This window comes from Mus musculus, chromosome 14 (assembly GCF_000001635.26).
Source record: "Mus musculus strain C57BL/6J chromosome 14, GRCm38.p6 C57BL/6J".
Taxonomy (NCBI): domain Eukaryota; kingdom Metazoa; phylum Chordata; class Mammalia; order Rodentia; family Muridae; genus Mus; species Mus musculus.
In genome coordinates this window covers 62,836,122-62,859,906 of record NC_000080.6, presented here as the reverse complement: position 1 = coordinate 62,859,906, position 23,785 = coordinate 62,836,122, and the positions used below count along the sequence as shown (strand labels likewise).

Below are 23,785 nucleotides of genomic sequence, written 5' to 3'. Positions count from 1 at the left end.
CTCTGTGTAGCCCTGGCTGTCCTGGAACTCACTTTGTAGACCAGGCTGGCCTTGAACTCAGAAATCCGCCTGCCTCTGCCTCCTGAGTGCTGGGATTAAAGGTGTGTGCCACCACCGCCGGCTAAGGTTACTTTTTAAAAACAATAGTATTTTATTTATTTACATTTCAGCCATTGCCCCCTTCCCAATCCTCTCCTCCCACAATTACTCATCCCATTCCTCCTCCCCCTTGCCTCTGAGAGTGCCCCCCATACACACACACACACACACACACACACACACACACGCCACCAGGCATCCCCCCTTCCCTGGAATCTCAAGTCTTAGGCTCTTCCCTGGAGCCTCAGGCTTCCCTAGAGCCTAAAGTCTTAAGCACATCTTCCCCCACTGAGGCTTATGGTTGCCCTCCCCATAAGCTTCTTCAGTCCTTCCCCTAATTCAACCATAAGGGTCCCCGACTTCAGTCCAATGGTTAGGTTTAAGTATCTGCATCTGTCTCAGTCAGCTGCTGGTAGGGCCTCTCAGGACAGCCATTGGACCACTTTTCCTTTAATCTCTTCTCCATTTTTGTCCCTGCAGTTCTTTTAGACAGGAACAATTCTAGGTCAGAAATTTTTACTGTGGGTTGGTAACCCTGCCCCTTCATTTAAGGCCATGTCTATCTACTAGAGGTGGACTCTTCAGGTTCCTTCTCCCCACTGTTGGGCGTTTTGGCTAAAGTCACCCCCATTGATTTCTGAGACTCTCTCACTTCCCAGGCCTCTGGTACTTTCTAGACCCCCACAATCACCTCCCAACCCCAGAAGCTGCGCATTTCCATTCATTCTCCTGGCCCTCTGGGCTTCTCTCCTGTTCCCCTATACCTGATCCTGTTCCCCTTTTGCCCTGCTCCCTCCACCCCCCACCCAGGTCCCTCCCTCCATCTGCCTCCAGTGATTATGTTGTTCCCCCATGAAGGGTTATTTTTAAAAGCTATGAACTCAATTCAAATAACCCCAACTGGCAGGTCTTCTGGGCAAGCTTCTGTCAATCAGGTCAGAAATGCTACAGAACAGATGAGGAGGAGGGAGGGGAGGAGGGAAGGAAGGAGGAGGAGAAGGAGGGGGAAGGAGAGGGGGGAGAAGGAGGAAGAGATGGAGGGAGGGAGGGAGGGAGGGAGGGAAGGAGGGAAAGGAGAAGGGAGAGAAGCTTTACCCAAAAAGAATGAAACTCACCACTGAAGCCAGTTGGGGGTGGCAGGGGGGGGGGGAGCAAGAAGAACCTTGGAGAGCAGAAGAGGAAGTGCATGAACGTGTGTCCACTCTGTTCTCTTACAGAATATGCTTGGTCACAGGATAAGAGAAACCTAAAGAGTAGAGGCTTCACCACACTTCCCACATGGGATTCTGGGTAAAGATTGACTCACAAGCATGACTTGGCCAAGATGAACAAGAACTGCCTGCGTCTCCAACAGGGAACATCTAGGAGGGAACCTCCCTAACCACTCTGCAGCTCAGACCACAGCTGTGCTCCTGTTGACCAAAACAGGATCCAGAGGTATCTAGGGTGTCTGCAGAGGCACAGAGCCTCTCGGCCACCCATTTTCCCCTCTCCCAGACACCATGTTAGTGAGAAATGTGAAAGGTGAAGAATCAGTGTCTGGGACATTAACACTTTCAAAAAAAGAGCACTTTCACAAAAGCTGGTTAAAAGACTTGCATTACTCATTTTCTGAACTGAAGGGAAATGTGAAGAGAACTCCTAAAGAGACTCTCTGTCTGCAGAGACTGAATGACGGATGAGAGCTGCATTGCTGTGGGCAGACTGCAAGGCTGCAGGTCCAAGGTCTCACTGCCTCGCCTTGGGCTAGTTCTGCCCTTCTGCAGGCGTATCTGGTGATTAAGAGATGAAAGCTTGGACTTGTAGCAGACGGCTCACTTTCACCAACCCAAGCTCAGACCATCATCACAGAGCATCTTGGGCTTATAGAGAAGCTTCCCCCATCTTGCCATGATTGCCTCTCTGGTGTATCCATCAATGTATTATTAACTTGCCTTGACTTATGACTTCCCTTGTTCTATAAAACTGTAAAATGTCATGAAACTGCTTTCACTCTAGAACATGCAATTTGGGGTAACCTAAATCTGTGTTCCCAGGCCATGGTCACTCAAAATGGTCCAGAATAAACTACCTCTTACTCCTTTTAAAATGAGAGCTGTCATTTTTGTGTCAAAAGTATGCCTCTGTGTGTGTATCTCTGTATGTGGGTGTGTATGTATATGTATGTATACGTGTGGAGTGTGTATGTATGTGTATATCTGTGTCTGTGTATATATGGTGTGTGTGTGTGTGTGTGTGTGTGTGTATCTATACAAGGAAGGAACCTGTGAGAAAGATTATTAGAACATAAGAGCTCATTCACTCTGTGTATATTAGTTATAAAGCTGTCTCTGCTGGAGGTAGACTGACCATACATGAAGTAGCATTAGAGAAGCCATCCCCAATCTTATGTGAAGAATTCACTTCTATTGTCTAATTTAGAAAGGAGTGGGAGAATCACTACAAAAAATCAGTCTGGACTATTTACCTGTAGCAGCAGAAGAGGATGCTCTAGTGACAAATGAGTGGAAGATCACAGCTGAGACAAGGGAACATCAAACAAAGTGAGGCACCACTGGCTTCTCCCTCCTTTGAGCTCTGCACTTCACCATTACCTTCGGGCATCCACAGCAGCCTAAGCGACCACTGCTGGAGGAAGCATATATGGCTTGCCTATCCCTCTTCAGCACTCCCTCCTCCAGGATTCCCACAGTCTCCCTTAGGGAGGACTGCTAAGTCCTTATTGTTTTGCACTGGCAAGTGTCCATTTTGTAGAACTATAATGTTCTGTGTTCGAGGAAATTCCAACAACATTCCCTAAGAATGTGAGTTGGTTTGCTGGGGACAGAGGCTTCGCACTAAGAGTGGCATTTGGGATGGCAGGAACAGAAAGGCTGGCTTCACACAGTGTACTTGCTTCAAGTACACTGTATTCTACCACTCAGGAAACTCTCCTAACACTCAGTAGTCATGCTCAAGGTCCACTAGCTATTTCTAAACCATGGGACCCCAACTGAGGAGCAGGCAGTCCTTCTGTGAGTTCCACTCGTCCATCTAGTCACAGAAGCACCCCTCTAACTACAGATGGCCACTGGTTCCCAGTGTTCTGATTTGTGTTTCAGTTCTGCAATAATGTAAAAGTGAAAATCGTTGTAGAAACTCAACTTTGAATTTGATTCTTTTTACATGGCAGTGATTTGCATCTGGCCTTCTCTCTGAGTGTTCCATGGTAACAACGGCAGTGCCCAGTCAAAAGCATGCCGGTAAACAGCTGAGACCACATCAGCGTTGTTGAACTAGGATGGTAGGCAGCTCAGGGCAATCAATGTGTTTGACTTTATTTTCTACTAATGATGGGCACCAGGAGTTTCTCTTTCCTCTCTTTTCTTCCTTTCCCTGTCTTTAAATCCTCTCTGTTCTTCAGGAAATCAGCTCTTAGATTGTTTCATGTGCTTTCCCATAATCATGGAAACACACTCCTACTGTAAGTCAGGGAAAATCTGTAACTTACAGGACATACATCAATCATGAACCACCACCATGGCTCACAGTAGTACAGGATACAATCCCTGCCCTCAAGACATTCAGCAGCTATTAACAGACCGAGTAAGCACCATCTTGATCCTTAATTTATCACCAGTACCACTGTCAGCCATGTGAGGACAGCCATCCACTAACCTAAGTCCTTCAAGTACCGTTCTAGCATAGAAGCAGAGCTCAAATGTGAGGCATATGTGCATGTGCACTAATCCTCTTCCCTGATCTGATATGCCTAAGGAAGAGCTGCCAAAAATACAGCAATAAACCCGGGGGAGGGGGGGAGCTACATTTTGACTCAACATCCTGTCCTGACAAATCATTCCACATTTGGACACTAAAATACTAAAATACATCAACAAAGATGTTTTATCTAAGAGCATTTCACAGCAGCCTAAGTGACTGGTTTCATTATAGGACTGTATTTCTATGGTCAGACCAAGACTGTTGGATAATGGTGGGGGAGTAACACACAGGCAGCTTCATCTTTATTAAGAGTTTGAAATGTAGTAAAGACCCTTTAAAAGCTTTTTCCAGCTAAATGACTAAAGAAGAAAAATTAAAGCAGTAAGTCAGAGAATTGAGCATGGAAAATTCAGGGCTCCGACAGCTCGACTGCATATCTCAGCCGAGGAAGTCTATGGGCATAACGCATAACGAGTCTTGAGATGCAGCCCGCTGCTTTCACGTGGCAACTGAGATTTCCTACGTGTCCTCTTGAATTCTGGGGAACGATCTATTGTGAATATTCCATGGTGAGGAACGGGAAGTCCTGAAATAACTTCATTTATGAGAGAGCAGGAATGAAAGGAAAGAATAAAAGAGCAGAGTTCCTGGGGACGGAAAGAATAAAAAGAATAGGAGGATTATGGGAAAGGAACGGTCAGAAAGGAGAGAAGAAGTTCCCAGAGAGAATAAGTTAACACTCGGAGACATCACAGGGGTACAGACCTGCGCACTGACCTGCATGCGCACAGCAACTGTGCAAACACTGTCGGTCTCTGAGGTGAGCAATGCCTTCCTGGTCTGCCACACCCTACAGGGGCCCCTGCAGGGAAATGCAGATGCTCCCAAACCCTCTTCCTGGCCCTGTGGGAAGGCTCTGCTCAAGCTGCTTATGGCTTGCTTGCCTATCAGTTCTGTGGCGGACCATTCATTGGTGAGAAAAAAATCTTTGATGTACGAGGCCCCCAAGAGCTGTATCTTTTCAATATGACAGTCTGACAAATTAGTCCTACTTTTTGTCTCAAAATGAACTGAACACGCCGGTTGTCTTTGCTTTCTTTGCTGATAAACACCATGACCAAAAGCAAGTTGTCTGTTAACTGCACTTCAGCTCCAGCCCAGCCTCAAGTTGACACGAAAACTGTGAGGTGAACTGAAAGAAGATGGCTTTTCTCTGAGAATTTAAGTCTCTACCACACCTTCCATACGCCCCCCTTCCACTCCCAGAAGGCAAGTCAGAGCATCACTTTCTGGCCAGGTGGTAGTGGCTCACGCCTTTAACCCCAGCACTCTGTAGGCAGAGGCAGGCAAATCTCTAGTGTTCAAGGTCTGGTCTACAGAGCAAGTTCCAGAACAGCAAAGACTGCAGAGAGAAACCCTGTCTTGAAAAACCAAAAAACCAAATCAAAAATAAATTCACTTTCTGCATTCTAACATTTGAGGAATCAAGCCTTGACGTCCTCTTATTTTCAAACACTCTTCCTTTAGAAAGGTGACTGCTAATCAAAGAACTGGTGGCTCATTCCTGCAAAATACACACGTCAATTTATCCTTACAAAACTTTCAAGTATGGAGCTGGAGAGATGGCTCGGTGGTTAAAAGCTCAGGCTTCTCTTGCAGAGTTCCCAGCACCCATATGGCTTACAACCATCCAGAACTCCAGGCCCAGGGGATCTGATGCCTTGTTCTGACCGTTTTGGGTACCAGGCACTCACAAAGTTCATACATATACCTGCAGGTCAAACATTCATACACATAGAGTAAAACCTTAAAAATTCAAAACAATAAGCATCAAAAATGAACAATGACGGGGAGTAGTGGCACAGGCCTGTCATTCCAGCACTGGGAGGCAGAGGCAGGCAGATCTCTGAGTTCAAGGCCAGCCTGGTCTGCACAGTGAGTTCTAGGACTGCCAGGACTATACAATGAGATCTTGTTTCAAACAAAAACCATTAACAAGACTTCTACATGTTTTTAGGTGGACATGGAATTTAAGAGAGGACACAAAACAGCTTACACATTATTCTGCAACCTGCTTATTTAATAGCCCATAGTCAATGCTGTTGTTAATTACTGCACTGTTAGTTACCTGTTAATAACTGCCTGGCCCAAACAATTGAGCTATCCATGCCTTCCCAGACACAAAGCTTGTCTCACCCTTTCTTAATCACAGTGTGAAACCATGATCGCCACTGTCTGAAACATGCCCAGCCGGAGGCTATGCTGTATGCATTAGTCAGGATGTGCAGCCCAACGGTTTCCAAGATGACGGAGGGCCCCTTTCTCTTCAGAGCATTACAAGACTGGAAAATAACAATTTTTAAAACATCTGCTAAGACTAGAATCTCAGTGGTGTTTCAGTGTTTCTTTGACGTTCTAATGTCCAATTATTTATATCCAACATTTTTGTAATGTCTTTGTGTTCAGATTTTCAGTAAAATTTAGTTTTTATTATTATTTATTTATAGGGACTGTATTTTGAACAATCATAGTTTTAAATATATATTACAAATATATTTTCCTCCAGGCTCTCATTTATAAGACTGGCTTTTAACATTGACTTTTTAAAATGAATGTAGCTTATACTTTCCGAAATTTCCTGTTATAATTTCAGGATTTCAAGACATCATTCTTTAAATTAACTCTAAGCTTATGTCAGCTAAGTGAATATTTTCACAAATAATACAATTAATTCTCCCCTTTTGGCTCTTTGGGTCCTAACTAAGCTTATTTAATCTCATATTTAAATGTCTATACAGCCTCTCAGAGCGCTGTCACTCTACAGGAACCAGCACTGTGTCAGTGTGAAGCAGGCTTCCAATAAATGTTCAGATATTCTATTCTTCCCAAGTCCCTCTAGTTTTATAGACAACAATGGTATAAATTCTTCTCAAAACTTTTTCCCACCAAATTACACTGAGGGGGGCATGGGCCAGCCTGTGTGAGTGAGGGCTGAGACACTTCTGGTTAAGGAGATGTGAGCAGAAGTCACTGACTGAGCTTCCAGGAAGCTCGGAACGAGCACAGGTGCAGTTGACGGATGCCTCTGCCTTCTGCTCTCCTCCTGCCTGTCTGGAAGGCAGACCAGCATTGACAGGTGTCACCTGTGGTTCTCTTGGTGCTAAAGCACTCTCATCAGGACACATGGGGAGGGAAAAAAAAACAGCTAAAGACTTTTTGTTTTCTGTTTTGTTTGTGTATTTGTTTGTTTGAGACAGGGTTTCACCTCTGTGTATCCCTGGCTGTCCTGAAACTCACCCTGTAGACCAGGCTGGCATCGAACTCCTGAGAGCTGGAATTAAAAAGGCTTGTGACACCACTGCCCAGCTAAGATATCCCTTTCAAAAGCTTATTACATTTACCACCAGTGGAATGAATTAGACAGTTGACTGTTACCCTAAGGAAGGACAAATGAGCTTGGGACACACTGCAGGCATAATGCATTTGTGCACTGTGTAAAGGTTATCCTTGTGCTATTCGAATGCCACTTCTCTCCCTCACATCTCGTTTCAATCTGGACATGGCACTGTAACGCTTAAGTCAAGAATCTCCTGTTTCAAGTTTGTGTAAACATTCTTACCTTTTACTCTGCCCTGTCAATAAATGCTGATCACCCAATGGCTGGGCAGAAGACAGAATACAGCGGAAGCTTCCTCCAGCCAGGGGAAGGAGGGAGGGAGGATTCAGATCCATCATAGAAGGTCTGAGAAGCCACCATGAGTAAAAAACATCGGAAGCCCAAAAGCCAGATCAATAAAAATATGCAAGGATCACGGGATGAGGCTGGGAGGGAGCCAGATGAGCACGGGGTTATTACAGATCATTTGACTGCTCAGTACTGAGATGCAGCTTGAAATCAATCTTGGGTTTCTCTGCGTGGTTATTAGGAACTGGCAAAGGTAAAGAAATACAGCCGCCGGATTAACTCACTGCTTACATTTCTATTTCAAAGAATTCTCTTTATACAGACAGCAATCATAACACAATTCTTGAGTTCAAATGGAGGCTGCAGCTAGCCCTCCGCTAGTGAGATGAGGGGGTGCCATGCACTCTCTATGTTAACCTGGCTGGATTTAGAATCAACAGTGGAAACACACCTCTGGGATGTCTGTCAGGTTTTCTGAAAGCGTTAACTGAGGAGGCAAGACCACTCTGGATGTGGGCAGCACCACCTCATGGGCTGGGGTCCTGAGCTCAATAGAAAGTGAAGAAGAGAGACAGTGTTGAGTGCCAGCATTCACCTCTGCTTGGGACCGCAGAGGAGGTGTGGCCAGCTCATGCTCCTGACACCATGTCTTCCTCACCTCAACAGACTGTGTTCTCTCTTAAACCGAAAGCCAAATAAGGCCTCTCTTTCCTGGGAAGATAACAAAACACCGTGCATTCTGCATTAGACCCAGAATGCAGCTCCAAGTCGCACGCCCCGGAGCTTCCCACTGAACTCACCCCGGTGTCCTCATGAACTGAGCTGCTAGTTCACCACACATTGAATGCATGCATTTCACACCTCATGAAATCACCAAGGCAATCTTAAGAACTTTCTTTTTTCTTTATTAAGAGAATACCTTTTAGTTATTCTTTGGCAATGTAATAATTTAAACAATATATCACTTGGAGGGTTGTTTGTTTGTTTGTTTGTTTGTTTTTCAAGACAGGGTTTTCTGTATAACAGAGCTCTGGCTGTCCTGGAACTCCTTTGTAGACCAAGCTGGCCTCAAACTCACAGAGATCCATCTTGCTCTGCCTCCTCAGTGAGGTGTGGGCGGACACACACACTGCAGTCATCCCTCTCCTCCCTCCCGCTCTCTGTAATCCACAGAGTCTAATTAGTGCTGCAGGACTGAACACTGGCTGATCCTGCTGGCTTGGTTTTGTACAGGCAACCACGGCTTCAGTGAGCTCAGGAGTGCAGTGGCCCTGTCGGTTCCCAGAAGACAACATTACACAGCACTCCTCCCCACCCTCTGGCTCTTCTTACATTCTTTCCGCCCTCCTTTTCTATGACGTTCCTTGAGACCTGGGGGAGGAGATGTGAAACACAGATGTCCTACTTATGGTTAAGCACTAAGTAGTCACTTAAGTCTCAGCACTTTGACTATTTATGGTGTCTCTGCATTAACTGTTGAGCACTATAGAGAGAAGCTTGTCTGGCCAAGGCTGAGGGCAGCAGCCACTAATCTAGGATATAAATATAAATATTTAGAAGGCATGACAACATGTTCATATAGCAAGGCAACAACAGTAATGCTCTCCTCTAGGGCCTTTGACCAGACTTATAGTACAAGGCAAAAGAATTATTTCCTGTGAAGCAGACCTCAAATCCAATTCAAAAGTGGTTGGTTAGCCACCTCTCACTATAACAGCCAGGCCACTACTACACCAGTGGGCACATCTTGCCTTAGCAAGTCAGTTCACCAATGGGTAATATTATGGATAGCTCTTCTCCTCATATGGCCAGATAGTCCCTTCCAGCACTATGGTAGCTAGCCAACAGAGGAAGTTTTAAGGTCAGTTCTGGTTTGGTTTCTCTATATGTCCACAACCAATGTGTTGTATCTTCAGCAATAGGATCTTTCCATCTAGTTCCAGTGGGTAATCAAGAGCTATGGCAACAGGCTGAGGTTCGTCTAGGGTCTCTCTGGCCAATAACTTATAGGCAGGTATCCCATGGCATCTCGATAAATTTTCAAGGTAACTAGTAGATGGTCTCCTTAAACAAAGCACCTCTTAGCAAAGGATTGAAAATAAGGACACACTTAGATCTTCAGAGGAAGCAAGGGAACTTTATTTGGAGCAAAACAATAGTACAGATTTAAAAAGACATGCTGTCAAGATTGCTAGCAGACCACAGGAATGAGGCTATTCTAGGGCCCAGGCTACTGCCTGGGGTCTCTTTTTATGGGGTCTAAAGAGAGAGGGGGGCTGCTTCTACTAAGGCACATAGCTTGGGTGGTTCTCTGACATTACTGATAGATTGGGTTCTATACTCCCTTTTCTTACTGTGCACAACCCTTTCTATAATATACCTGATTTCAACATATGCATGACCAGTTATGTACAGGCAATAAAAAGGTAAAAGGAGGACACAGTTTGCTTTACTGTACACCTACATCTCAAACTAGTTCGGGTTAGATTAGTCCTTCTAGTATTCACACCCAGATATGCTGAGAATACACTTGAATAGAAACTGCAAGCTTGATTGCTATCAGGGTTAGAAAAGCTGACACTATTGTTTGAGAAATGGCATGTGTGTACCTAATGCAAGTAGGAGACTAAGTTGTCAGATGTGTTGTTGGGAAGGGAATGAGTGAATATAGTACTTGTAAGTGAAAAGTAGGCTACCAAGTGCATTAGTACAAGAGAGGGAGTGCACATAGCCCAAAACCACATTGGGGCCCCAGCATACTAAACTGTCTCCTATGCTTGCCAGCCTTAGCAGAACAAAATTACTCAGCCCAAAACTGGGGAGGTAGGAAAGGAGGATTCCTGACAATTATTGACCAGCCAGTCTAGCCAATCAGTGAATTCCAGCTTCAATGAGAGACTGCCTTGAAAAGTACAATGAAGTCTGTGAGACAGAAAGACGTCAATGGAAAGAAAGGGAGATAGAAACTGGTCAAGCAGATTTAGGAAAAGGAACCAAGGTTTATGTCCTTGGCCAGTAGCTGGAAATGTCCTTGGTTATGACCTGGATAGAAATAGAAGAAGAAAAAAAAACAAAAAAACAAAACAAAACAAAGCAAAAAAAACCAGACAATTCATGTGCCTTTCAATACTAACTCTGAATATTGATGGTCTCAATTCTCCAGTAAAAATACATAGACTACTACCAGTTTGGATTACAAAATAGGATCCACCTTTCTTTTTTCTGCTGCTAAGAAACATATCTCACTATCAACAGCAGACACCACCTTAAGATAAAAGAATGGAAAATGGTATTCCAAATAAATGGAACTAAGAACGTGTTGGTGTAGCTTTACTAATATCTGGTGAACTACACCTCAAACAAAACTAGTCAAAGGACATAAGGAGGAGCATTTTAGCTTCATTAGAGGAAAAAAATCCACCCACAAGATATTATCATTCTAAATATATATGCACCAACCAGAGCACCCAATTTCATAAAAGAACCTGTAGTAGACTTTTTAAACACACACACACACACACAGACACACACACACACACACACACACATACACACCAATATCAACACAGTGATAAGTGGGTATTTCAATACCTGGCTCTCACCAACAGACAGACCATTTAGAAAACCTAAACAGGGAAGCTCTGGAGTTGAATGATGTCAAGTCAAATGAACCTAACAGACACCCACGGAATGTCCCACCCAACACTACAGAACACATTCTTCTCAGCAGCCCATGAAATTTCTCCAAAATCCACCACATCCTGGGACACAAAGCAATTACAACAAATATAGGAAAACTGAAGTAGTTACCCTGCATTTCATCTTACCACAATAAAATAAAGCTAGTATCAACCGCAACAAATCTTAAAGGAAATATATAAACTCATGGAAATCAGCAATGCAGTGATGGTGCACACCTTTAGTCCAAGTACTTGTGAGACAGAGGCAAGCAGATCTCTATGAGTTCAAAGCCAGCCTGATCTACAGACTGAGTTCCAGGTTAGCCATGGCTACACAGAGAAACCCACCAACACTACAAAATGGCAACTGAGTCAAGGAAGAAATCAAGAAGAAAAATTTTTTAATTCCTGGAATAGAATAAAATATAAACACCTATGGGACACAACAAGGACCTACATCAAAATATTGGGGGATTTCAAGTTAATAATTTAATAATACATCTGAAGGCCTTGGAAAAGCAAAACAAAGAATAACCAAACATAGTAGTCTAGAAGAGATCATCAAAATTAGGGCTAAACTTAATGAAACTGAAACAAACAAAAACCAATACAAAGAATTAATGAAACAGAAAACATTCTTTGGAAAGAGTAACAATGCTGGAAAATCTTTAGCCAAATTAGCTGAAAGAAAGAAACCGAGGTTCCAAATAATAAAGTTAAGAGAGGAAAAGGAGGCATCACAACAAGCCCTGAGGAGATTCAGAGACTCGCCGAAACATTCTAAAGATCTGGACGCCACAGAACTAGAAAATCTAAAAGAAAATGGATGAATTTCTAGGTATATGTATATGGCCTATTAATACTAAAAATAAGATTAAATAAATTACTTAAATAGACCCTTAACATCCAATGAAAATGAGCCAGCAATTAAAAATCTCTAAGCTGAAAAATGCAAAGTCCAGAAGAATTCAGCACAAAATTCAACCAGACCTTCAAAGAATAAACAAACACCAATACTATTGAAATTATTCTGTAAAAGGCATAAACATTTCCAAATTCTTTTTACAAAGCTAGTATTACCCTGATAACAAAACCAGACAAGGACCCAAGAAAAAAGAAATAATTTAGGCCAGTATCTCTGATGAGCAAAAGTTCTCAATAAAATATTTGCCAAGTGAACTCAAGAACATTAAAAAAGATCACCCATCATGATCCAGTCAGCTTCATCCTAGAGATACAGGGATGGTTCAATAAAAATAAATCAATAAATTTAATTCATCACATAAGTAGACTCAAGGACACAGACCACATGATCATCTCATTAAATGAAAACAAAATCCAACATCCTTTCATGATAAAAGTCCTAGAGAATCAAGTAAGACCAGGATTGACTACACCACCCATCCCCAATCCAGTTCACACAGAATTTATAGTCAGCAACAACAGCAAGACAAGTGAAAAGGATAAAGGGGCCATGGCCCAGAACATACAGGCCAGGCAGATAGTGAATACTAACGGAAAGAAAAACATGTTCAAAGTGACAGTTAAAGACTAGCTAAGCTCCTGGCATGGTTTTAAACGTATGATTATAAACCGTATTTTAAGCCTCCTTAGGAAACCTGCTGGAAGGGAATACACAACAACAGTCACTGTGCTAATATCTACGGGCAGTCATTCTTTACGGTAGCAATAACTGTATTTATTAATATAAGAGTATTCCAGGGGCTGGCAAGATGGCTCAGTGGGTAAGAGCGCTGACTACTCTTCCAAAGGTTCTGAGTTCAAATCCCAGCAACCACATGGTGGCTCACAACCACCCGTAATGAGAACTGATGCCCTCTTCTGGCACGTCTAAAGATAGCTACGGAGTACCTGGGTGAGCAGAGTTGATGGGAGCAAGTGGGGCTGACTGGAGTGAGCAGAGGTCCTAAAAATTCAATTCCCAACAACCACATGAAGGCTCACAACCATCTGTACAGCTACTGTGCACCCATATACATAAAATAAATGAATAAATCTTTAAAAAAAAAAGAGTATCCCAGAAGGATTATTATGATTGCTTAAAATTAAGCTGGTCACTAAAAATTAAAGATGCTGTTTTCTGAAGAGAAAAAAAAAAAGGCCTAGAGTTGGAAGGGTGGATAGGTGGCCAAGGTCTGGAAGGAAACGCAGGAGGAGAAACTATGATCAGAATATACTGTATGAAAATATTTTTATTTTCAATATTTAAAAAATGTAGTTACAAGAAAATGCACTAACATCTTTACATTGCATCATGCTACAGAGATCTGGCCAGCTACAAAGAAAAGTTTTCCCATCCAGAGGTCAGCAATGACAGCCACAATTAGGTGACAGGCATCATTTTTCAGGGACTAAATCAGTAATAAGGAAATATACCTCAAGAAGCTAAAAGACCACTCAAACCACTAGGCTTGCTGCATTCTCAGCTCTTTGGGAACTCCACTTCCATTCAAACTGAATTAATTCCAGAGCTATAGGGGGAATTTCAGAAAGGCGAGGGACACCATGAATGAGGTCCAGAAAGACCCAGGTTAGAGATTAGCGCCCAGGGTATAAGCCCCCAAATTAAGCTGCATTTTATAGCTTCTGTTTTGTTTTGTTTTGTTTTGTTTTGTTTTGTTTTGTTTTGTTGAGTCTCTCTACACAGTACTCACTGACCTGGAGCTCACTATGTGACCATGCCTTCCCCAGACGCACAGAAATTCACCCTCCTCTGCCTGGAGTGTGCTAGGATTAAAGGCATGCACAATCATACCTGATTGTGTTTCATATTAAAAAACAAAAACAAAAACAAAAAACAAAACAAAAAAAACCCACAAAACTAAAAACTGTAAAAGCAGAGAGAAGACCTGAGCAGCTCCTCTAGAGTGTGAACTGCAAACTCTGGTTCCCAAACCATTAGTGGATCAGGAAATTAATTGAAAGGCATGTGGTCAGGATTTCAGAAGAACTAACTAAGACAGGACAGAAAGTCAGTGTGCTTGTCATATGAGAAGGCCACCAGCTCCCAGCATGGAAACCCAGGAAATGCCAAGGTCAGAGCAGATCTGGCTCCGATCTGACTCCCTGCTCCAGTTCTTTGAGGGAGGGATGAGATAGATGGGGGCCGGAAAGAGGTACTAGAAATTGATTTGTGGTCAGAAAGTTTTTCCAAAACACTACTCTGCCTACCCAGGTGCTGACTGGGTGCTAGCAAGCTACCTAGAACTAAATGTTCTCTTCTTGAAACTTAAGGATAAATCTAAAAGCAGAAATGTAGTGAATCCTGTTCAACTGGGTATTAGGCACCAAAACAAAACAAATACATCTGGAAGAGCGCTGCCAAGAATAACCGCTGCTGTCCAAAAGCTCCAAAGCATGGCCTGCCAGTTGCTCCATGAAACGGGGACAATTTCACACCAGCATGCCACTGGCTTCCACCCCACTGCATTTTTCCTCAGGCGTGATCTCAGGGTGAGGTGACTGCAGGAACTTCCTGTTCCTCCAGGCACCCCAAGCGCGAAGTGGTTCTAAGACCCAGCTTCCTTCCTTTTCCAAGATGAAGAGACTCAGTCTGAGTGTGAGGGGAAATGGACTTGGCTCAGGTCTCAGCCCCCACCCCAGTTCTTTTCCAAGAGTTTTAAATTAAAAACAGAAGAGCACAAAGCAGCAAAGGCTACAGAGGACAAATGAGCAACCTCCTTTGCTCTTTTGGACTTACTGGCTATTTCTCCGAACCCTGGATTAATTTGTACTAATGATTAAATGAAGCATATGAACTGAGAGGCCTCCTGCCTCTGGATGAGGGGGGTGGGAAAGTCACTGAAATGGCTTGGAGAAGCTGCACCAGGAAGTCAGGCTGTGTATCAGGGGTTTCTATATGTAGCACTCTCCTCTGGAGACCTAGTCAGTCAAAACGTTGCCCTTTCAACAGATTGATACTCTAACAGTGTAGGTGCACAGAAGAGCCCTTTAGTGGCCCTTATATCTCAGGCGAGCAACTATACACTGTATACCATTTAGTTTAGTGCTACAGTGCACATGAATACGTCTGTCTGAAATTGTAACTTACAATATCCTAATGCCATAATGGGACTTAATTTCTTCCAAACTCCAAATCCGAACTCCATATGTAGGCAGGGCTAACGCTGAGCTTCTGGTCCTCCATCTCCCAGGAGCAGGGACTGCAGGTGTGTACCACCACACCCACTTTACTTGATTCTCCAGTGGATCCAGGGCTCCCACCAACTGAACTACATCCCCACTCCTTCCAACTCTTAATGACATCAGGACAAAAAAATGTCCCTCTCCGTAAGCCAAAAAGCAAAGCAAAAACAGTTATGGGAAGGAAGATAGTGTATAAATAAAAAGGATTGCAGCCGGGCATGGTGGCGCACGCCTTTATTCCCAGCACTTGGGAGGCAGAGGAAGGCGGATTTCTGAGTCGGAGGCCAGCATGGTCTACAGAGTGAATCCAGGACAGCCAGGGCTATACAGAGAAACCCTGTCTTGGAAAAAAAAAAAAAAAAAGGATTGCTTTTCAAAGTTTTGATCTCCTTTGCTTGGACACGGTTATCTCTCCCAAGTGTCGTCTGGATTTTTCTTTCTCTTCTGTTTTAGGGGTATGTATCATAGTCTCAGAATCACTCATGTCAGGAGTGTCAGAAGTCCCAGCCTAGCACTTTCCAGTGTTGCAATTCCAGTGATTCAAATCTGTACAGTCCTACAGAAAAGCTGGTTCTACAGTATAAAAGAAACTCAGAGCTGTCAGCAGTCTTGAGGCCACCTTAGTAAACGGAACACAGGCACTTTCCCACGAAGATCTTAGAACAATCCTGCTCCTGACCTTGGGGCCACACAGGCAGCCCATCTGCAGACCCCTAGGCCTGGCTTGAATGCAGAGTAAAGACCTCACTTTCAACAATCCCATGAAGTACACCCCCTCGGGGCTTGAAAGCAGGAGTATTAGTGCCAAATGATAGATCTCTAGTGCAGATCTGAAATGACAGATCTAGTGCAGAGGTGAAAGTTCTCTAATTTTACACCATTAAATAGAGTTCACATAGTCAAAAATTAGTTTGAACTTCAACCCATATAAGAAGTTTTCAACTTTCACAACTTCAGTTGTAGAAAAAACTTTGATTTGAACTTCTTCCAAAAAAATTTATGCAAGTATCATAAAATACATAGTACATAAAACTCCATCATTGCAGTCTAAGCATTGGTGCAATTTCACTTCACAATGAAAGAATTAGTAGCAAGTGAGCCAACACTATGAGGATTTATAAGATGAAATAAAGTCTAACTTATCTTTTCAAAATAAAATTAAGTAATTAAGGTGTTGTAAAGTAAATGCTCCGCCAACCTGCCTTTCAGTGACTCAGGGCATTGGCTTATGTCATCACCAGCCACCACCAGGTGCGGTCCTAAAAGGCCCCAGCCACCACAGATCTACTGACACCTCCCCCCCTCTTCTCCTTCCCTCCTTCCCTCCCTCCCTCCCCCCTTCCTCTCTCTCTCTCTCTCTCTCTCTCTCTCTCTCTCTCATTCATGTCCCTACTGCAGCATCCCCGCCTAAACCTCTTGCTCTAGATCTGTTACATGGTGTGATCTCCTGGTGGCACACCTTGGCATGGGCCCATCAAGGATACACCCCCTGCCCTTATCCTATCATAAGGCCATTTAGAAACACAACAGTTGTGAGACTTAGAAGTGTAAAGCTTTAAAGACAGAAATAAAACCCTTCTCTAGCACCAGCTCATTGGCATCCCCATCCCAGGAAGCCCGGTTATTCCAGCCTAAGGCGAGCTGCTAAGTTTCTCTGAGGCTCAGTTTTAAGTATCGGTTTAGGGGAAACTCTGAGCAATTACAACTCAGAGTCAGGAGTTCACTTAAGGAACTGACAAAGTCCTTTGTACAAGCCACTGGGCATCAGATTTCCTGCTACAGAGAAGTAAATCTGACCCTTATTATTCTTGAGTTCTACCCTAAGGGAAGCAGCTGAAAAAGCTGCCTCTTGATGGTCAAAGTTGGAGGGAGTTCCCCAAGGTCCCCTTTCCAGTCCCTAAACTCTCTGTGCTAGTTGGTTTGGGTCAACTTGACACAAACTAAGGTCAACTGGGGAATGGAAACCTCAATTGAGGAACTGCTTCTATCAGACTGGCCTAGAGACTTGTCTAAAGGCATCTTCCTAACTAAAGATTGATAGGGAGGGGCTTAACCCATTGTGAGTAGAACCATCCCAAGGCAGGTGGTCCTTAGCTGTGTCAGAAAACAGCTCAACAAGCCAGTGAGCTCAGCTTCAGTTAGAGTCTGGAGCTCGCACCTCACTTCCCAGGATAAAGGGCTGTGATTGGACCAAATCAAGCCTTTCCTCCCCAAGGCACTTTCGGCATAGTGTTTTAGCAGGGATCAAACCAGACCACCCTCCCTCAGGCTCCCTCTCACTAGGCTTCCGTGCCCACCCGTGTCCACAAGTCATTTTATCCAGAAAACGAATTCCAAATGTTTGTACCCAGGAGTTTCTGTAACTTTTTTTTCTTCCCTTTGTGGCTTTAGTTACTCCTCTAGAGCCACTCGTCCTCCACATTCCCTGCAGTATGGCAATACTCAGAGCAGAGTGACCAGCATAGGCTGCTCCAGTCTTAACCTTGCTCCTAACCACAGAGACTCTGTATGGTAAGAGAGCTGTCTTGGGTTAAAGTGTGTATATAATGAACATAGGAAGGGGTGCTGAGTAGTTTGTCAACTTGACACAGGCTACAGTCATCTGGGAAAAGAGATCCTCAATTGATAAAATGCCTCCACCAGTCTGGCCTGTGGGCAACTCTGTGATGGCATTTTCTTAATTAATGGTTGGTGTGAAGGGCCCAGCCCACTGTGCATGTGATGCCTGTGGGCAGGTCCTGAGCTGTGTAAGGAAGCAGGTTGAGCAAGCTTTGGAGAGAGCAAGCCAGTAAGCAGCATTCCCCCATGGCCTCTGCTTTAAGTGCTACCTCTAGGTCCTAGTCCTGACTTCATGCTTCAAATAAACCCGATCTTCCCCAAGCTGCTTTGGGTTGTGGTCTTTATTACAGCCATAGAAACCTAACCTAGACCAAAGATAAACATCTGACAGGGCTGGGTCATACCTGGGCTTTCTTCACCTAAGATTCTACTAAACAAAACATCCCTTGTAAATTACAAAGTCTTGATCAAAACAGAGCGCATAGGTCTGTGATGGTGCTCTTTTTTCAACCTACTTTTCTCCTCTTTTTCAATATTTAGTTTGGTTTTTCAAGACAGAGTTTCTCTGTGTAGCCCTGGCTGTCCTGAAACTCCTTCTAGACTGGGCTGGCCTCAAAACTCAGAGATTTGCCTGCCTCTGGCTCCCGACTGCTGGGATTAAAGGCATGCACCACCACTGACTGGCTATTTATTTTTATTTTGTATGTATGCATTAGTGTTTTGCCTGCATATATGTATGTGCACCAGATCCATTTCTCCACTGGAACAGGAGTTATAGGCGGTAGAGAGCCACCATGTGGGTGCTGAGAATCAAACCAGGGTCCTCTGCAAGAACAGCAAGTGCCCTTAACCACTGAGCCAGCTCCCCAAGCTGGATGAAGCTCTTACACAAGGACCACTGAAAACCATTAGCCTAGAAAGGGCAGCCTGAAAAGAAGCAGGGAAGCGAGGGACCTTAGATCCCACAATTTGGTGGAGCCTTTGTAACTGGAACCTAGTTACAACCAAAGGCTCTGCAAGGTCAGCGAGTTGTGGGAACAGGTTCTCCACCAGGGCAGACAGCTTTCTTATTTTCTGTTTCTTCCTTCGATATCAAGTAAAGTGCCAAGTTGTCCCAACTGTGCCACAGTGAACGTGAAACCTACTCTTTAGCTTGAAGATTTGAGAACCACCAGCTTGCTAGTGAGAGAAGCCCGGGAAGGAAAACGTACGGCAAGTGTAACAATCCTCCAGAGGAAAGGAGAACAACAGGGGCTGGAGCCCAGTCACTCTTCCCCACCAGAAAGTTCTCTTTTCAACACTCTATCTTAAATGTAACGGTTTTATTACATAATATTCTCGGCCAGGGGGTGTGACTCAGGGGTAGAGAGTGCTTACCTAGCATGTCCAGACTTCAGAGTTCCATCCCTAGCACCACACACATACACAAAACAAAACCTATACTCTAAAATTTCTGCTACTCAACTATGTAAGCACCTTGAAAAGACTTGGTCATTAACATCGCTGTCACCCATTCGCACAAATGCACACGCGCGCGCACGTGCGCGCGCACACACACACACACACACACACACACACACACGATGAGAACACACTAGAAACTTTACTGTCTGCTGGGATGACTGAAGCAATGCTTGAATTCTCAGTTTGAACGTGTCTAAGGCCACCTAGTCCAATACTTCCCCCACGAAGGTCTACTTGTCTACATAAGGTTTTCACAAGTCATCCAAATACTCACTCAGCAAACATCAATGAATCCAGAATAGTTAAGTACTGGATTCTTAGAAATGGGGTGGAGGGAGGTCCTACATCAGTCACTGATAAAACAAGTAATGAGGGACTCCTGTGTGCCAGGTACTATGTAGCTCCTTAGTCAGTAAAGGACACAACGCTTCCTAGAGGCCTCACAGAAGACAAAACAGACATAACATAGGTATATCACTGCTTAAAACAAAAATATTAAGCTTTCTCAAAGGTGCAGATAAAGGCTCCAATGAGTCTGAACGGAGAAAGGGAACTAGGATTTCCTAAGTAAAATGCTACAGCGCACTATTTGTAGCTGACCCTCATGGTTCAGTAACGAACTGGCAAAGCAGCTAATGGTAATGGTTTTGCAAGTGTTGATGAAAATCAATACTCCATCTTCCTATCTTTAGCATTATATCAAGCGGCACTAACATTGCCTTTGAAAAGTAAGAACACAGATCAATTCTTTCTTTTAGGGCAAGCCATATCTAAAACTGCCTTAAAACAGCTACATTCATGGTTGATTGACCCGAAGAAGCAGAGACTTGTCAACCTGAGTAACAAAATTTACAGAGACAAGGACCCAGCATTACTGCAGGGGCCCGATTCCCGGTAACTCCACAGTAAGACAAATTCTGTTATGTACACTGCAAACCAGGGAAGTGAGAGATCATTAGGCACTGCACTTCCTTTGTGCGACGATGAACCGAGACGTGCTCTTCACTTTTCTGCACATATACTTTAGCTTCTCTAGACATGGAACATTACCTCCACTAAAGTTGTTTCCTTCAAGGAAAATACATTGAAATGGGAATCAGACGTTTCTAAACTAATAGCATGGAGCTGAGGTCTGGACAACCTTTCTCCTCCTCCTCCGATTGAGTTTAATGAACTAAAGAATTGCTTACAAATCGGGAATCAATCTCATCTCTAGTAATGGAAAGGGGAAGTTATCAACATATTCCTTCAATATATTTTATAGAAAATATTCCAGAAAGATAATCCTTTGATGACAAATTTTAAGCCCAGAAACAGTCTAATGCAGTCTAAGCATGTTGCACCAAAGGAAAAAATTAAACACTGTCATAAGACTTCTTTATGAATCTCTAACGGCTCCCACATCCACGTCACTCAGTTTCTTCAGTTCTTCCTGGACTGACTGCCATTAGCATATGTTCGCAATGTTTCCCCACAGATCTGCATAGGAAATGAAGTAGGCGCCATGCATATCAAGAATGATGCAGAGGTCGATATGCAATATACACATGCAATACACTCTTCCTTTATATTCAAGAACCTAAGAAACAAATCAAGTAAAAAATGTTTGAATTTACATTAGGTGCTGAAACGATTTTTTTTTAAGTGAGCACTTTTTGCTTTATCTTTGCAATTTTAAGAGTCACAGAATAACTCTACCTCGGCATGATACTAACTTATAATAAGAAAACCTAACTGCCTGTCTGAAGCTAAGAACCCAGACAGTTACATACCTCTGCCACGCTACAACTGATTTTAAAATGCTTGTAGATATTACCCAAATAGTAATTTCAGATATCTTACCCTATCCCCTATATTCAAGCGGCATTCCTCTGGAAATCAAAAACACAGCGCAAAAGGGGAATCCTGAAGGCAGAACCAGAGCTACTTCTGCTAATTAAGCAATCTTGGAAAGGAAGTAGGCAAAGGGAAGGAACTCAAGCAGTTGTCTGCAAAAGTGATCCCTTGCAACTTCCAGTCACTTCCCCTTGAGCTCCAAGACATAAACTTTTAGGAAAGGAAGGCGCCACACGCAGAAGCCCAAAGTTACTCTCTTCACAATTTAATAAGTCCTTGGGTTCGGTGAAAGATGTCCTGGAGATACACAGATTCGGTGAACCGTATAGAAGAAAGAAAATACGTTCCCTTTCTCGTTTGGGTAACCAAACAATGGACCAACTAGCAGCGCCTCCAAATCATCCCGGTGCATGGAGGGTCCTTTAAGCTAAAACACCTGCAAAGCTGGGCGGCTTCTCCCTCTGCCCTTCCCATCCCCAAAACTGGACCAGGTCTGGTGTCTCCTGCACTGTTAACCCAAGGGCCACTCGGACTCCGCCAGGGACCAGTTGCTGAGGCCAAGGCCACCGCGCTGGGAACTGAACCAGTAGGTGCGGTCTACCCTCCCACCAAGCCAGGGCCGGACCTCCGCGCGGCACGGGGACAAGCAGTCAGTACCTGTCCTCCGAGACGCTGATGACACCCTCTTCTTTAGGTACAATCACCGCCATGTTGACCACCTCCTGCGACCCCTCGACCCGCTGCAGCAGGATCGGCTTGCGGGTCAGTGGCTGGGGCTGGATCTCCGCCGCCATCGGAGGGGGCGCGCCCGGGGAGCAGCCGAACGCGCCGGGGGACTTGGCTGAAGAGAACGCTCAGGCTTGCGCTCAGGATCGGGCTGCGAAGCGGAGCGGGCCTTTGGGAGCCAGCGACCATAGCCCTGCCGCCTGTCCAGGGAATGTGCCCGCTCTGGCTTCCAAAACCAACACCGCCGCCACACTAGCCGCAAGCCGGCGCCACCTAAGAGAGTAGGGGGCGGGGAGCAGGGGGCGGGGCGGGGCGGGGCCCTGTCGCAAGGCGGCCAACCCACTTCCGGAGGATGGGCACTAGCAGCCAATGCGCGTGCGTCAGTCCAGGAGCCACTTCCGCCCCGCCGCCCGTAAGTAACCGAGGCCCGCAGTGCTGTCAGGACGCATGCGCCCCGCAGTCCTTTACTTTCCCTTCCACACCCAAAGCTTTGTCCCCTCCCTCATAAAAAAAAAAATCTGTGAATGCGCGTGCCCAGAGCCCCACCCTCTCCAGACTCTGGGGGCGGGGAAAAGCCTACGTCAGCCGCACCGGAAAAGCGCCTGCAGGAAGGATAGAGGCTAAACTAGTTGGGACGTGAGTGTGCATGCGCGCAGATGACTCACCGCTAAGTTTTAACAATAACACACCGGAGAGGGCGCTGTGCTGTCGGCCGTAGAGAAACGGCTCTTGCCAGCACCGCGTGGACTCTTGGGGGTTGTAGTTTCCTCCATCCTCGACGTCCTTGTTCTAGAAAGCAGTAACGCCCACTTCTCAGCCCAGGAGAGATGTGGGCAAACGAAACTCTGCGCCTTCTGTGGGTTATTGCCCAAGTCAGAGGCAGAAATAGTGTAGTATCTAAGAGGGAGAACTAAAGAGCAAGCCCTGCTGAGCAAGACTTCTCTCGGGGTCACACTGCCACCGGTTTTAGTGAGATATGAGGGTAGAGGAAGAAGAGACTCTCATACAAGCTTCTTTGAGGGAGTTTAGAGATCATGGTATCAATCTTCTCTTTGTATTATGAATAAAGGACTCACACTTGAACCTAAGTCTTTTTGTCCAGTCTTGTTTCCAATCCCTAGCAATTGAACATTTTTGCTTTTCCAGTGACAACGGACAGTTAATAAATACAATCACAATATAATATAGAATGACTGTAATAAGGAGAATAAAATGTTGACTGGGCTATGGGGAAATTGGAACTCCTTTACAATTCAGGTGGGGATGTAAAACAGTCTCTTTTGGGGGGGGGGGAATGTAGTATTGCTTCAAAGGATAAACATTGCTACTGTCAGGTCCAAAAGAAACGGTGGGGTACTAGATATCTGTGATTTCCATTAGCATAGCAAAGCAAGGCGAACCTTGAAAGCAAAATGCTAAATGAAAGGAACTAATCATAGAGGACCGTTTATTTTATGATTCCACTTACGTGAAATAATCAGACTAGTGTTTGTACAGAATTGAGAGAGAAAGGAATAAAGCAGTCAGAAGGCTGTCTTCCGTTCATGTATGTCTGTTCGCCAGGTGTGTGCCTGGATCCCTGGAACTGGAGTTATGGAAAGTTGTGAGCTCTAAGTGGGTGCTGTGAGTCAAATGTAGTTCTGGAAGAGTGTCCAGTTCTCTTAACTGCTAAGTCATCTCTACAGGCCCAAGAGAACTATTTTTTCTTTATTTTATAGTGTGTTTGTGTTTGTGTGTGTGTGTGTGTGTGTGTGTGTGTGTGTGTGTGTGTGTGCCTGAGTGCCAATATGTGTACCGCATGTGTGCGGGAGCCCAGCAAGGTCAGAAGAAGTGGACCCCCTGAAACTGTATTTACAACCTATTGTGA

At 44.5% G+C, this 23,785-nt stretch overlaps 1 protein-coding gene, 1 long non-coding RNA gene and 1 other non-coding gene across 8 annotated transcripts in view; 1 reads left to right on the top strand and 2 right to left on the bottom strand.

The window, feature by feature from the left end:
• Wdfy2 (WD repeat and FYVE domain containing 2) overlaps window positions 1-22,246 on the bottom strand; it is a 123,849-nt gene extending 101,603 nt beyond the window's left edge. For 3 of the 6 annotated variants that reach the window (XR_003950859.1, XR_001781124.2, XM_006519064.2), the window contains exon 1: window positions 21,850-22,246. Coding sequence is in view for 2 of the 6 variants with exons in the window: in NM_175546.4 (NP_780755.2) it covers window positions 21,850-21,986 (137 nt within the window). In the remaining 4 variants the exon portion in view is untranslated. The remainder of the gene's footprint in view (window positions 1-21,849) is intronic. The other 3 variants (XR_383185.4, XM_006519065.4, NM_175546.4) reach the window with 2 other exon arrangements.
• Gm26536 (predicted gene, 26536) lies at window positions 21,376-23,006 on the top strand. The gene is made up of 2 exons (NR_168886.1): window positions 21,376-21,782; window positions 21,887-23,006. It is a non-coding gene; the product is annotated as a predicted gene, 26536 (long non-coding RNA).
• Mir8098 (microRNA 8098) lies at window positions 22,050-22,186 on the bottom strand. Its single transcript, NR_106174.1, has one exon. It is a non-coding gene; the product is annotated as a microRNA 8098 (primary transcript).
• Window positions 23,007-23,785: the final 779 nt, after the last annotated feature.